Source organism: Protopterus annectens, chromosome 1.part0 (genome assembly GCF_019279795.1).
Source record: "Protopterus annectens isolate FY-2018-M chromosome 1.part0, PAN1.0, whole genome shotgun sequence".
Lineage (NCBI taxonomy): Eukaryota > Metazoa > Chordata > Ceratodontiformes > Protopteridae > Protopterus > Protopterus annectens.
Window position 1 is genome coordinate 1,634,419,165 of NC_056725.1, and position 17,475 is coordinate 1,634,436,639.

At 34.1% G+C, this 17,475-nt stretch overlaps 1 protein-coding gene across 1 annotated transcript in view; it reads left to right on the forward strand.

Moving 5' to 3' along the window:
- LOC122804258 (cytochrome P450 2D15-like) overlaps positions 1–13,831 on the forward strand; it is a 520,756-nt gene extending 506,925 nt beyond the window's left edge. The window contains exon 9 of the mRNA XM_044074061.1: positions 13,233–13,831. Coding sequence (XP_043929996.1) covers positions 13,233–13,411 — 179 coding nt within the window. The 3' untranslated portion in view covers positions 13,412–13,831. The remainder of the gene's footprint in view (positions 1–13,232) is intronic.
- The last annotated feature ends 3,644 nt before the right edge of the window (positions 13,832–17,475 follow it).

Below are 17,475 nucleotides of genomic sequence, written 5' to 3' on the forward strand. Positions count from 1 at the left end.
GCAAAACTGGCCTCTAACTGCAAAGCAGTGGGAGTTATTCCTGCGGTATTGAAATTAGTACTATACTTGGTCACAATGATATTGATAATATCGTATAGTTCAGAGTACATGTTGTTATTTACCTCAAGGGAGATACATCTGCCAGGCATTCAAGAAAAAGAAAGCTTAGGCTTCTAGAATAGCTAAGACCAACTTGTATCAAAGCAATCACACTACTTGAAATCGAAGGTGCTTTATGAGAGTCAATCTAGTGTCTGAACACAAACCTTGCCAGCAGCAAAAAAGACAGGAAAAAAAATCCTAGTAAAATGTACATTGACAGTATTTGAGGGCATTTCAAAAATTAAAACAAAAAATGTCCTTGATGTCAGAAATGGTATAATAATCAAGGCAGAGAGAAAGCAAAAACATGTAGTCCCTCCCATGGTAGCCAACTAACAACATCCTGCTCTGCCAGATTAACAATCTCAAAAAACTGATTAAACTGTGATTTTTGTTTCATAACTGAAATACAATAGTTTAGAACATCTGTCTTGCAACATTCTAAACTGACTTTCCAGTGAGGATCACAGTTATTTATTTTTTTAATAAATTGCTACAAGTTCTAATCACCTGTATATAGTTTAATATTTAATATATTTTACAGTATCTCACCAGTCAGAAGCATGGCTTCAGCTTCCACTATCATATTTGTAAGTTCCCCCTCACCTCTCTGTCCCTGTATAGTGCTCATTTTGAAGTAGAATTGCTAAAATTCACATATTTTTGCAATCTGTTTGGTTGGAATGTTTTTCTCAACAGGTTTAAAATATCACATTATCTACCCAGAAGAGTCTCCATTCAACCACCCAGATTTAGAAATACAGGGAATCCCTCCAGTACTTGCAATAGGATACCGGTGGAACAGATATGTCAAGTCTGCAAATATAGAGAAAGACAAAGCAGCTTGTGACTAATGTATTTTTTGTTCTTCACAACATATGTTCCTTACATCTTCAGCACAGTAACTATGTCATCATCTTAAAAATATGCATTTGAGTTGCTGTAGACAAAATTGTGGAAGAAAGGAAAAGTGTTAAAAATTGGAGACAACAGACTGTTTATGGAAAATGATTATTCACTGTATACCAGGCAGAAGAGAAGCAAGTTTGTCCCAACAATCAGATTATGTCAAAAGCCAGATATGAGTTTCAAGTTGTTGTATCCAGCTGTCTTCAGAATATTTTCCCTGAAGGATCAAAGACATTTTTGGATGCAGAACAGGATAAGGAGGAAGTGAAAAAAAGTGAAGAGTGAGCTAGCAAGCAGAAGGGGACTCTGCTTCTCATTCTTCTGACAATAACAAAGCCCACAGAGAAACCTTCCTATGAGCCTTTCTCATTGTTCCAAAGGAAAATACTTGAGGGACAGAACAAGATCTAACTAGAAGAATCAGGCATACTTTGGACTTGAACCAAAGGCTGATGTTAAAAGATAGTAATGACCAGCAAGAAAGTCAACAGCATTGTGAAATTAGAGATGAAATCAGAGACTGTAAAGCATCAATACCATCAGATATATGCTTAAACATGAAATTTGGCTTTGCAAGAATCAGTGACCGAAAAGGATATGCTAAACTGGTGGGTAAACTGTAAAGCATATATGCTACTTTATGTTATTAATGTTTAGATGGACGCTTTTGCACACATCCATTAACTATTTCAATTCATGCACCTATAAGAACTAAGATAAAGATGCAAGGTAATTAAGTAAAACTGAGACACGAGAGCATTCCTACTTACCCATTAAAAAGAGAGAAATTTAAGAAATGGGTAGTGGAAATGATTTGGGAGTTATAAGGGAAGATAGAAACTTCAGAAGGGAAGCCAGTAAGAAAGATAAAATGACAATGGAGTGTAAAACATGGTATAAATAAAATCATAATAAATATAGGAAGAAGCAGTAGGAATTATTTAGACTGGAAGACATAAAAGGGATCTTATAGAACAGGAAAAAGAGCAATTAGGAATTAAATGAAAAATAATATGCATGAGTTTAGAGAGGTTACTGCTAATCAACTATTTCTTGATAACTACTTCAGAACACAAAAATGTGTAGTGCATCAACTTAGGCAACAGAAAGTAGAAAGTGCTGTTGACAAACTTTGGGAACCAATGACAAGAAAAATAACTAGAGATCCTACATATGTATTAGAGATATTCTAGAGGTTTCATGAAATATGTATAAAACAAGAAAAAGCACAAATACATACATACATACATACTTGCAAATGTTTCAAGCACAGGCATTAATGCCCTTCTAGCTTGCCAATATACCAGAACACTTGTTCCCATAATAAATGTCCAGGCTGTTCTTAAACATATCTAAACTAGTACTTGCTTTAATGTAATTTGGCAGTCTGTTCCAGGCATCAGCTACTCTGTCAGAGAACCAATTAGTACACTTCTCATTCCTATAGAATCATCTACATAGGTTATCTGATAATTCTCTAGTACTTTTTGATAACTACAAACATTCCCAGAGGTAGTTGTCCCTAAATTCCCTATATACCTGAATAAGATATCTTCTTAAATATCTATAAGAGACACTGAACAAGTTCAGATATTTTAGTCTTTCATAATAACTTAAAGAGTTTCACATCCATGGATGCCCATGGTATATTTCTGCTGTACTTTTTCCAGTTAATTCATGCTTGTTTTCCTATAGGGTTTCCATATTGTTATTCCATACTCAAGTTTGGGTCTAATGTAACTAGCAAAAAATGACTTCATTATGTTTGATTTCCTAGACTTTAGAAATCTTTTTATACAACCTATAGCTCTATAACTATCATTAGCCAATTGGTTGCTATGATTATAGCTGAATCTACCCATATACCCAGGTCCTTAAATGAGTCTACAGTTTCAATCACTGTGTGCTGTATTAAATATTCACCTTTCAGTTTATGTCTATGGATTTGTATGTTTTATGGAAATATTCATGGAAGGTTTAATTATACCAATGTTAGAGGAAGATAGGGCTCAGCAATTAAATAGCTCAAATAGGAATAGATGAGATAAAAATGATGATGTACAAAAAATCAACAGGGAATTGTCTAGGAAAAGATAGTATTCATATGGAGGTTTGGAAGTTGGAAGGGAAGACCATGATAAAGATCTGGAAGGTTTTGTTTAACAGTATTTTAAAAGATTAAAAGATGGGAAAGTACCAGAGTCATGGAAGTCATGGAAGAAAATTGTTGTGGTTACATTACCCAAAGAGGGTAAAAACATCCTTCAGACCTAGCTTCATATAGTCCACGTTAATATATAAATATATATATATATATATATATATATATATATATATATATATATATATATATATATGTATGTATAGAGAGAGAGAACATTAACAGAACAATGATGACCCAGAGGGAAGCAAAATGTAAGAAGACATTGTTATTATTGGTGGGTCTTGATGCATAGAAAACATTCAGTAGAGACAGTTGTTATATTATGAGTAAGGCAATGGAAGCATTTGTATTCCTTGATAGAATAACAGAGTTTATTAGAAGGTCATGTAAAGGACAAGAAGCAAGATCTAAGGTAGGAGGATTCTTCTCCAATTAGCTGTGTTTGAACAGAGAACTAGGCAGGGATGTCCACTTTCATCTTTTTTATTTGGATTGTATTTAGAGCCACTGGTAAAGAAAATAAGTGGCTCATAAACTCATGAATATAAATAGTTTGGTACTCAAAAAAGTTAACCTTATTTGCTGGTGGTATTATTTAGTATTTGATAAATCCAGAAAAGGAAATGTTGGTGCATTAGAACATTTTAACACAGTTTTGGGTCTTTTCTTGATATAAAATTGATGAAGATAAAACAAAGGCTATAGCAGCCAACTTTATACCTACAAATTAATTGGCACAGAAATACCCATATTTAAGGAAATGTGATAAGAAGTATTTGTTTATATGGATTAAAAAGGATTCCATTATGGCATATAATGATATATGGAAACAGACTAAACAAAACACAATATAAAAACACGAGACATTGGAAGTTCTTGATTAGAGATATTGATAGCAAGATACAAGCAGTGAAAATGTTTTTAAACCTCTTAATTTTATATACAGGTCAGGCATATTTTATCAAACAGAGGAGAAGTTGTGGATGGTAATTAATAAAGAGCTGAAGGAATGTATCAGAGAGGGAGGCGGGCATGGAATAAGGTGCTTTACCTGATTTGAAGGGATACTTTAGAGCTACACAGTTAAGGCTTATATTATATAACACAAACAAAACATTATAAATCAAAGTGGACGGGAATGATGATAAAACTGGGAGTGGGGGGGTTGAGGAATAAGGAGAGAGGAGGATTCTAGATGCAAGTCCTTAAGGAGAATAGAACTAAGCCAACATGGGAATGGAGATAACAGATTTTACCAACAGGGATCACTGTAAGGAGGGTACAGAATACAGGCAATGTGGGATCTAGAAATTACTACACAAAATTAGCAAAGGAATCAAGGTATATGAAGCAAATAACTAGGTGGGAGTTAGTAAAGTGAGCAAGTCCAAACAGAAGTTTGGGCTGCAGGTTGGAGACTGTCTCCCAAAGAGTAAAAAAATGGACAATTGCTAGGGCATATAAAATATTGCATGGCAGCTATAAGAATCAGTCAGAGAAAGTTAGAAAAGATTAAGCTTGAAAGACTGACACTGGAAAGCCAATATATCAAGGAACAATGGACAGACATTTGCATGGCTCTGCAGTACACAGATAAGTAGAGAAGGTTTATAAATTTTTATTGGAAGTGCTTGCACAGATATTTTTAAACCCCAAAGCAAGACATCAGATAATTTTTACTCGAGTAGACAGCAAATGCTGGACACGTGATTGGAAAGAAAGAGGTAATTGGGAACATGTTCTGGGAATGTAAAGAAAAATGTTAAAAGTAACCTACAAACTGTTTTGTCACAAATGCTAGGGAGGGAAATCATTGTAACTAATGAAATTATTCTTTTGAGCTGGGATATAGGCTCTAAATTGCCTAGACATAGTAAGCCCTTACTAAAGTTTAATGCTAGTGTCTGGCGAAAAAGCAATTACTAGAAAATGGAAATCTAAATCTAAACCAACTGTAACTGAAGTACTGAATATTGTAAAGGAGATACAAGAACAGCAAGTGGGATCCTTAGAAAAAGGAAACAGCAAATTACATAGAATTAAGTGGAAACAATGGTAACAACACATGCAGAATAATGTTCAGGGGGAGGAGTAAAGTTTGATGGAAGGAAGGAATTGAACAATTTGTGTAATGGAGGGAATGCTAATCGTTAAAACAGAAATGTATAAAGCACGAAAGATGTTACTATTATTTGTCTTTATTTGTATTTATGTATGTGAGTAACTGTGGTACTGTTTTAGTTGTGAATGATGTTTTATAAAAAATAAACATTGGACAATGTCCGTATGTGAACTGTAACATTAATAGTTAAAATACGAGGACAATAAAGTGAGGAAGTATAAGACATCGAGTGAGCATGTAGGAATAAAGACAGTAATCATTCAGTGCATTCAAAGTGTTAATTTACACAGTGTTTATGGAAGGTAAACAATGTATTTTAGTGTCATAATCAAAAAATTTTCAGACTTCTTGCTATACAAGTAAGGAGTGTTACAGTTGAGAAAGAAAGAAATCACTAGGAAAAATTAATAAACTTTAAGGAAAGGTAAAAACAGAGGGACAATTTTTAACTCAGTTTTGTAAAAAATAGTTTTTGAAGGCCTACAACAAAGCAGTGCTTGTTTAGTATGGGAAGTGTAAAACATTATAATTCATGTGATTCAAACACTTAATTTTAAATGTGCCCCTATATGTAAGTTATTCTTCAGTGCAGTATGACAATGGAAATGTATGTGCATTATAATAAAACAATAACTTGTCTCGTAGCCTTAAGGAACACTGATATAAAAGCTAGTGTAATTTTATAAGGATAAATTCTTTCATACATGTTTGTTAAAAATTATCACATATAGAAAGCTGATCCAAAAAACTAAGGATTACATAGGAAAGCATGCTGGGTAACAAGTTGCACCCCATGGGCATCAGGAACAGACAATATTTGCATCCAAGAGCCTAACTTTCTGACAAACCAAAAATAAATGGCCAAACATAGATCTGGCTAGTTAATTAGTTATTAGTTAATTAATATAACACATATACAAAAGTCAGTGTTTTACGCTATCCTATCAAAGCAAAACAAATCTGATATAATCAAACATCTGTCTGTGCTTTTAAATTATTATTTCCTGTCAATCAGCTGTTCATTTTTATTCTAAATTGGTTCCATCCACATCACATATTTCTTCTAATATTTCAGTTTTCCAAGAACAAGTGAAAAAGTGGAGAAAGTATCATACTTCTGAATAGCAACATTTCTTAATTTTAAAGATAACTTAATCCTCAATTGTGTTTTTTTTTTTTTTTGACTGTCATGTAGAAAAAGAGGAAAAGGTTATTGCAAGCATCAGATAATTATCTCTTATTTTCTGGATTAGCAGCCTATAATTTTGCACACCACTTCAATAGATATGAATAATCCAATTGTCATGGGAGAATTCCTAAAACATTTAGAGAGGATGGAATGAAGAGAAACCTGAAATCCTTACCATTGTATTTTAACTTCATTCTTCAAAGTCTGCCACAAGGAAAAAATCAGCTATAACTTGAGAATCAGTTTTGCCTTTTTAAGTATTTGTAATAATTTTAGAATCATTTTGTGTCCTGTGCATTGAGGAGAATCTATGCTTGTTAGCTTGTTCTATACACAAAATGACCCATGTAAAGAGAGTATTCAAGAGAATGCTGGCCCACAAACAGTAGCTAATAAGCTTTAATGCAATGTTTTCTGGCATATCTTTCTGGCCCATTTTCTACACAGAGAGTTCATACACATTTTCGAATTAAAAACAAAAAATCCTTGAAAATCTAGGTCATGCCACAGAAGAAACAGTGTGTTTTGTTAATATTTTTACCTTTAAAATGAGGTTTGGGTAATGTAAGTACAGATATGAACATGAGAAACACTTCCAGAATAATTCTTGATTTCAATCAACACAGATTTAAATTGATGTGTGATATATGACAGCATAATATAATGCATTATTGGGCTGTTTTGAGCTGTTCCCCATTGTTTTCTCCTTAAGGAAATTGATGCTCCATGAATTTCACCCCTCCCCCACTTATAGATGTACTGTCTTTGCTGGTTATTACTTGTTTTAAAAAGCAATTTCCTATCTTGATATGGGAAGTACATTCCTCTTTACTTTATTCATCCTTATACATGGAAAAGAATGTGTCCCCTGTTGTCATGTTTTTAGTCCTCCAAAAAACGTCACACAGGTATTCTTTACCTCTATGTTTTGAAACAACAGAGAAGTACAAAGAAAATGAAGAGTATATATATATATATATATATATATATATATATATTATATACACACACACACACACACACATACGCACACATATATTATATACACACACACACATATGTATATATATATATATATATATATATATATATATATATATATATATATATATACACACACACATATATATATATATATATATATATACACACACACACACACACACACACACACACACACACACACACACACACACACACACACACACACACACACACACACACACACACACACACACACACACATATATATGTATATATATGGGTCTACCTGATAACACCGACGCCAAAACACGGATAACGAAATAACCGACATGACAAAACCGAAAGAAACTGAAAGTTCAAAAACACGAAACTTCACATGCCCATCAAACCACAATCCCGACAATCAATAAAACAAATACCTTTCCCAAAAACACACACACAACACAAGCACACCAAAAACCTTACAAACCTACACTAAACTTTACATACACAACTATCTATGCACTAACCTTAACCCAAACCCTAACCCTAAGGTCCGTCACTATCACACACTTGTCTTACCCGCACCCTAACCCTAACTCACTTAATCCGCCTCTAACCCACTATCGTACACTTACCTTACCCACACCCTGACCCTAACATCCATCCCTATCGCACACTTACCTTAACATGTCGGTGTTCTCAGCGTCGGGATTCCCAACTTTTGTTCTTCTCCGTTCTCGATCGTCCGGTGTCGGTGTTCTCGTCGTCGGCATTTAGGACTTTCGGCGTTTTCAGGTAGACCCATATATATATATATATATATATATATATATATATATATATTATGCACACACACACACACACACACACACACACACACACACATATATATATATATATATATCAATCACTAACAAAGTTACACTCACAGAAGTAAATGCCACACACCAACTGAGAAATAATAAAATGTAACAAAAATGTATGACTTCTCAGTGTGTGCGACCATGCATCAAACGAAACTTCAAACGCAACAAAAATTCTTCTTCTGATAAAAAAGATTTTAATGTCTTGCACTGGTAAGCGCTTTCACAAAAGCTTCTTCAGACCAAAAAGCACATTACTACAAACACTACTATAAATACTAGAAACAATTACGACGTTGCTTAATTATTAACCCTTCATTATCATTGAACATACTAAAATACATCAAAAACATTTCTTTTAAAGAAATCATTCTTATGTACGCATGTTTGATTAATCACAATTAATAAAATAAATAAAAATATTTATTACTAAAACATATATTAAATCACAAATTTGATATAAAATAATATAATAATACACATACTAACTAGCAGCATTTATTCTATTGCATTGACAACATTGAGCAAGTATGCATTAGTAATTATCGTGGATATCATCGGGCTTTTAAAATAGGTTTTAATGAAGCTCTCTCATTGAGGCCATGACCTCTATCTGCCCTAAGTTTCAGTATCCAAGTCAGTTCTCTTTTTTCAGTATTATTCCTAATATTCCCTTGTCTAATTATGGGACTAATGATATCTGTGGCCATGAATTTAAATGTATGATGATTATTAAACATCAGAACATGTTTAGCTAACGCATTATTCTGATACTGTATTTTAATGGAACATAAGTGCTCTCTAATTCTTGTTCGAAAAGATCTGTTAGTCTTCCCTATGTAAAATGAGCTACATACTTCACATTCAGCTAAATAGACTATATTTGCTGTATCACAAGTAGCATTTATTCTAAAGTTATAAACTTGTCCTGTATCAGGATGGATAAAGTGACCTTTATTATTAATGTAGCTACAATAGTTACAGTGTCCACATGGACTAGTGTTCCAGGTATTACTGGATACCTTCTCAATGTAGTTAGAACATAACAGTCTCTTGAGATTAGGTTTGTTTTTATATCTAAATGATAGTTTATCTCCCACAATCTTTTTAAAATCAATATTACTAGTAAGTATCTTGCAATGATTATTAATAAAATTATATAGAGCACTATCATTCGTATAAAACATTGATATTTTTATATTTTCATCTTTAGACTTATTAACTTTATCCATTTCTATAGGTGTTGAAAAATACGGCACACCTCTATCCTGTCTAAGTTTGTTTAAATCTGACAGGCTTCTATCAACTTTTATTGCTTTGTATCCACGGCTCACAAGTCTATCTTTAAAAGTATTTATAGCTTCGTAGAAGCCTGTATCACTAGCATTCAAGCGAGAAATTCGCATACCTTGTCCCCTTATAATTTTTTTAAAAATATAATGGGGATGCATTCTACTTCTATGCAATAAATTATTTCTTTGGCACTGTTTCCTATATACCCCTGTATTAATATATTTATCCATAACTCTTTCCATGTATACATCTAAATATTCGATGTATACATTGGAATAGCTGTGAGTAAATTTCAAGAAGCCAGTCATACAATTCATGTCTAAAATGAATTTATCCAACTCTACGATGCTTCCATTCCAGAGCAAAAAAATATCATCTACAAAACGTCGATAAAATAAAACGTGTCTTCTGTAGATGTCACATTTGAACAAACAATTTTCTTCCCAATAGGCTAAAACCATGTTGGCGTAGCTATTAGCACAAGAAGTGCCCATAGCTACGCCATCACATTGAATATAAAAACATTGTTCAAACACAAAAATGTTATTTTCTAATATCACATCCAGAAAAAGACAATAGATCTATATATCTCTGGTCAAAGTCACTATGTAATTTTAAATACTCTTTGACTGAATCTATAACAATGTCATTGGGTATTACCGTAAAAAGTGACTGAACATCTAAAGTGACAAAAAATGTGTCAGAACTAATCCCCTGCATATTACTATATTCATACAAGTCTAGCAAAAATTGTCTAGTATCTTTAAGAACATGAATGTTATCATTAAGTATAGGTCTCAGAGCTCTCTACGTATATTGAGAATGGTTCAGTATACCAACCTTTCCCTGAAACTATGGGTCTCATCTGTGGATTCATGCTATTTTTATAAATTTTAGGAAGTCCCTGTATAACAGGGATCATTGGAAATTCCACCAACAAATGCTTACCCAAATCTGGGGTGATATCATTACTTTTAACTAAGTCTATAATTAAAGCAGAAATTTGATGTTTAATTTCTTCAACTTTGTCAATATTAATGAGTCTATAATGTTTCTCATCACTCAACAATTTATTCATAGCTTCTTGATATTTCTCATAATCCATTATAACTATAGGACCACCTTTATCAGCTGGTCTTATCATAATAGTTCGATCATTACGTAAATTTGAGAGTGCTGTCCTATCTCTAACTGTAAAGTTAGTATATTTCTTAATAGATCTATTCACATTGTTTGAACTATAGTATTCATGTAGTTCATCTTCTACTAAACTGTAGAATACATCTACTATTGGGTGACTATTGGGTATATAAGTACTTGGCTTCTTAAAATTACTTTTCTTGTCATTAGGCATTGTACCAAATTCATATTGTAGCAAAACATTCCTTAAAAACATTTTAATATTTATCAAAACATCTGTTAAATTATTAGTACTGGTAGGAATAAAGCTCAAGCCTTTATTCAACACTTTAATTTCATCTTCAGTCAATAATCTCTTTGAAATGTTTAAAGTCAAGTTGTCACTGTCATCAGGTTATCAGGTTTCGTCACCCTTAGACTATGCAATATGGTCCCAGTGAAGGGAAAGAATACAGCTGTGAGAGTGCAGTACAAAGAATGTACATTTGTAGCATGAATAGCTTTATGACTCCAGAGAATATGAAATAACAAAATAAAAAACTATACTTACCTTGCTCTGTGTGTTTTGTCTTTGGCATGAAAGTTTCAGATCTGATAGAAGAAATAAGAGCAAGGAAGAAAAATTGCTAAAGAAAGTGTCATGAGATTTCATTCATCCTTAACAGGTGTGCACTGAGGAAATTGGCTAGGACAGAAATGACAAAGAGGGAAAGAAGGTGCTAAGTCGCGCTTTTTAAAAATGTGGAAGTGCGGGGGTCATTCTGTAGAGATAAAGAAATGTTGTGTTACTGTGTGGTGGGCCTTTATACATAAAACAGTGCAGTAAGGACTGTGTGCAAGTCCCATATTTAGTGGACTACAAGTGCATACCACCAGATGGAGCAATCAGTGTATTACTCATGCTGATGACTGATATTCAGCAATACACAGCTAAGCAATGTCATTACAGAAGTCCCTGTTAGCCTAGCGGTTAGGATTTGGACTTTTCAGTAGTGCAGCTCAGGTTTGATTCCCAGTCAGAGAAGCTTTGATACATTTTTGGGTTGGTAGTTGGTGCAGAGGGTTAAGACTGTGAGCTGTAGGTCCTGTGGTACAAAGTTTGATTCCTGCAGTCCTCATTTGCCTACTGTGTGACCTTGAACAAGTTACTTAACCAATCAGTGCTTGAGGGGGAACTGAGAATTTGTTCAACACTCCTAGTGGTACCCTGGACTGTAAATTTAGTAACAACCTATGAACCTATCAGATTAATCTAAAAAATGGACAGTAGCAAAAAAGGTTGCCAAAAGCTGCCAGTTTCTTGGTATGGTGCAGAATAAATTGCTACCACATGTGCATCCACTCCTACACAACTCTGTTAATGTAACATCACTCCCACAAATGACAGACACACACTAAGTAGATTTCTCTCATTATATTTACTAAAATTAGAAGCAGTACTGAGCAGCTTAAGATTTTTACGAATCATTGTTCAGTATGTATGTGCACCTCTGGGAATGCCTTGTCCTCTTTTGCTCAGCGGAAGGGACACCTTAGATAGTAGACACAATGCTACAGTAACGCATGTCACTGTATCATATACAGAGATTCAGCTTTATGATTTGTGGTAATTATGTCATGTATATACCATAGTTTATGCATTTAATTGTCATGAAGATGACCTTTGTGAGTCTGGCTACTCCTTCTCTATTAGTCTGTGCTTCCAAATATACCAAGGTGTAGGAAGTGGTCCCTGTGATTAAATGGCTCTCCCTCCTTCAGAAAGGAGGGAAAGCTTGAGGGTGGGTATTAACAAGACATACATGTTCATTAGGATAAAACAGCCTTAAAACTACTATGAATCCTATAAGTGTGTGCAGATGATAATAGAACAGCAGTTTTGTGCATACTGTGCTTGAAACTGGTCCAAGGTGGGTATGGAGGAAGGATGTCATCTGTGGCTGTACACTATCACAATTCACTTCTATGACTCAAATTAATGACTGGACCACATACAGTAAGGATGTGCTAAATGCCTGTATGCCACACTGATAAAGTTTATGAATACCATGGCTCATTTTTTCTCTGAATATCACAATACGAAAGGTTTGTATCAGTTAATGTACTCAACAACTAACGAAAGGTAAATATAAAAGCGGATAAATAAACCAGAGTACCCAGAAAAACCCATGTGAACACAGGGAGAACATGCAAACTTGGCACAAAAGGTAACCTGAGGTAAGGACTGAACCCCAAACCTTGATGATCTCAACAGAAAACTTAGCCACTGAACATCAGTGCATATTACTTAACTTCTTCTAATATGGCATTGTAAATGTTCCATTAAAATGTCACTCACGTTACCATATTTACTCTTAGAACAGTATATTCATTTATCAAGAGTTATGTTAAATGCAATTTGATGTTTAAATACTACTGTGTCAGTAAACTGTTCATGTAATTGTACATTTTCAGTTTCTTTAAAAAATGTTTTTGTCTTTCTAGGTCGTCGCATTTGCCTGGGAGAACAATTAGCCAAGACAGAACTTTTTATTTTTTTCACATCTCTTATGCAATGTTTTAAAATCAAACTGCCTGAAGGAGAACCTGCACCTTCTCTGGAAGGAGTGGTTGCTTTAACAAGGAGTCCACACCCCTACAAAATCTGTGCTGAACCAAGATAAATGTAGGCAATACCAAGCCCAAAAACGTCACTAGATTTTGAAGAAATTAAAATCTTTGTCTGTTGTTGTTTTGCATAAACACTGTACAGTGAATACTGAAAATTGCCTCTTCTAGAAATGCATGACAGCAAGATATGTGATATCTTAGCAGCTATTCATAGTTGAGTAAGGATTATTGTGTATTTTTGTAGGGATATACTTTATATATCTTGATGGAGTATAATAATCACCAAAGTTATTTACTCACTATTGCAAGAACTGTCAGTTTCATCTGCGCAGTTTAATAGCTAGCCAGGGCACATACACATCTGTTTGCTGTCTCTTGGATTTTTTTAACTACATTTGGAAAGTTTCCTTAAAGTATATTGATAATCATCTACTTCCTACTTACTGCCATTTTATTAAAATGTATCACCTCTCCTCAGTTTGAGTTCTTTTTAGAGAAAAATCATTTAATTATTTACATTATTCTGGGATCTTCAGTGGTAATGATGTAAAATGTAATGTGCCATAAGTCAGTAATTATTATCTTTGTTATCTTTAAATAATCTGCCTCCAAATGGACTTCCTTGAAATTAGTGAGAAATGCACAACCAATATGAGGTGGAGCCATTTAGTTCACTGATAGTTTAAATACAGCATGGATAATACAGCACTGGCATTTCACATCAATGCCTCCACAGTGGAAACCGTAATGTCTCATGTGCATATCACAATTATAGCAGCAGTAACAAAACTGCAGTGTAGAAGGTTATGAGCAGGTTTCATGTCACAACAAACTTGTTATGTGCTTGTGATGTGTATGCCAGCAACTTCATCTCAAGAGCAGGGAGAAGTGAAGCTTGAGAGGTGGACCTTGACATCCATGTCAGGAATACATAACAAATAAGTTATGATCATAGACCTAAACATAATCCCTCATATTACATGGAGACTTAGCTGCCCAATGGACATAATAGTTACAGGTGTTTTACAGTATTTAAATCTATTTTGGCTTCTCCCCACTGTTCTGTGGTGACCACTGTTTACTCTCTAGCATGAGATGAGTGCTTAACAGATCTGAAAGGTGCTTAACAAAACTTTGCTAAGCACCTTTCTTACATGAGAAAGGTGCTTAACAAATAAAGTTGTCTTGTTCCTGAATTTGCAGTGTAATTGTGGCAATTTATGTACTAGTACTAAAATAGATACAGATAAATGTACATCAGAAGTTCCACTTGTACAATACCACTAAAATGCAATGGTTTAATCCATGAGCCATATTACCACATCACTTACATTAAGGGATCTTTTACAAGTTTAAATGAGAGAGACACATTGTCAAATGACTAAGGGTCAGGTGCAATAAAAGCAAATTGGATACCATTTCTCTTATGGCAGATTAGTCCTAGTGACTGCTGGTCTCCAGCCTTAAGATCCTTACAATGAAGACTGTCTGCTGTACTGCAGTTCTGTTGTCACCAACCCTTATATCACTTAGATCCCATGGATGTATGTATTTCAAAGTGCCAATGCAATAACTGTAGTATAGCTACCAGCTTCTGTTTTATACCACTGGAGCCTTTTATCTACATAACCACAGTTATAAAGCATGTTTTCTTAACTTTAGCATGATAGTCATTTAGCATTGTATTATTACTGTGCAATTTTCTCTTTGCATTTTAAATACCTAGTTAGTTGTATTTCTTTTTGTTTTACCATGATAAAGTAAGCTCTGTTTTACTTGCTTTTCTTCAAATTAAATCAAACAAATCAAATCCAGGACAACATTTTCCAATGAGTATTTAATGAAAGAATAAGTGTGTTTTCACTTTGCTTTTTGCTGATCTCAACTTTAAACTGGTGGTTTCCTGTCTTGCTGTTTACTTACTTTTCTTACCAGTTAACTGACTAAACTTTTCACTTCAGTCTTTTGTTAAGAAGTTACACCACCATGCAGTAGCATTTTAAAAGTTACACAAAAAAACACTGGAAAAAACTAATAAGCAACTAGAGTTAGATACGTTTTCCTCCATTTAGTGCTATCATTTAATTTTTCATTAAAATTTTGACTGAAACAAAGGGATAACTTACAAACAATGGGAGAACTTTAATGTTAATTACAAATTTAGCCGAGTAAAGATTTTCTTTAAACTATGAATGTTTTTTAGTATGGCATAGATTTGCACATATGAAAAGAATGTTTGAAAGATATAATAATCACACTTAAAAGTGAAAAGTGCCAAAAAAGTGTCAGGCGGTAATGAGGGGAATTTGAGGTTTCATAAAACACTGCTTGTATTAATATAGTTAATCAACATGAACATATAACAGAAGAAATTCATACAAGCACTAAAAATAAAGTAAAAAAAAAAACAAACAAGAAAATTGTGAGAATTCACAAGTTGCTACAGATAGCAGCCAATCAGACATGAGCTGCCTACAGCAGGTGCTACTCTGTGAGCTGAGCAAATAGGAGATTACTTGTCTGTCTGGAAGTACTGTGCAGGGCTATTAAAGCCCCACCCCATTTTATATATTTAGAACAATGTTTGTTTTACTGCATTTTGTTCACTGTCTTAGACTGTCAGTTGTAATGGAAAGACACCCAATAAGAGGTATAAGAAATCTAAAGCTAAAGCAGTGGTTAGACAGATAAACTAGCTAGAGGCAGGGCAGGTGAAGTGAGACACATGACAGAGCGTTAGTAATAATAAAGGCAAAGTTTCCACTTTATTATAAGAGGATATTAACAAAAACTGAAAGGTTATGAAAACTCTCTCCTGGAATTTTAAAGGGCTTATCTACCCTATAAAAAGTCAAGCTATTATAATTTGTCAAAGGTTTAATGTTTGATGTTCTAGCGTTAGAGGAAATGCTCTTGAGAAGAGAGGAGCATGGTAAGCTGTAATCTGTGAGAGGCGGTAATGAGATGAATTTGCAACCTATACAGGTGCCAGGGGATGGGGAGTTGCAGTGCTTCTGGCAAGGACTTTTCTGTTTGTAGTAAAGTAGATAATAAGTCATACTCACAGCAGATTTGTTAGTGTCAAGGGGGATATCAGGGATTTAAATGTACATTATTTAGTGAATATCATCCAGCCAAGTTTGCACGGGCAGAATTTAGGAAACTTACGAATACTGTGATGGATAAGAGATGTCCAGAATGGTTCAAGAATCTTGCCTGTACTGAGAATGGGAAGGTGTGTGGCTTGGTACATGAACTCCCTGGGGTTTAAAGATGTTAGATCATTACAACAGTACCACTTTGTAGACATTCTACTCAGACACACAACTGGGTCCAATATTGACAAAGCATATATTCCATCTTAACATCAATATTTAGTGAATGCTTTTTAAACAAATCAAATAATGATTACAGATTATGCTTCAGTTCAGTTTATATTAACATTTGAGTCTGGATTGAAGCTACATTATTAGCACTGGAGATCCCAGGCCTGTCCCTTTAAGAGAAATGAAGGAAAGAAGAACTTGGAGGAGGTAAGTAAGTTGAAAAATTGTTTGCAGGAGAAGACTCATTGATGGGTAGTACTTGAAACTGATTGAAACCAACCCAGCAATATAAATTCAGGGCTTGTACTGTCAATGTGAGACTAAAGAAACTAGAATTTAAGGCAAGAAATGCAGCAGTTATTTTACCTAGAGTTTAAAATATCTTAATGGAGGTGAATAGAAAAAAAAGACCAACAATTTAAAGAAGGATATAGAAAGTTTGCTAGGCAGGAAACATAAGAGTTTTTAAACATGGAATCAAAAATGTGTTTTTTTTTTCAAACTTCTGATTTTCTGGGAAATTTATCAATGAATCTTTTGACACCAAACAGCCCATACAATGATGAAAGAGCTATATTCATCAGTAACAGGCTAGAACTATTGTTTCCCAAGAAGAGAAACTGAAAATATTTTGTAAGTAATATGGCAGCCTGTACACCTCTGAAACTGAGCACAGTAGATTACAGGGGCTGCTCTCAGGCTACCTGAGCAAGATAGAGTTAACCAAACTTTCAATAGACTAATCACAGCACCTCATGCAGCCAATAACCTCTCAAGAAATACTGAATATG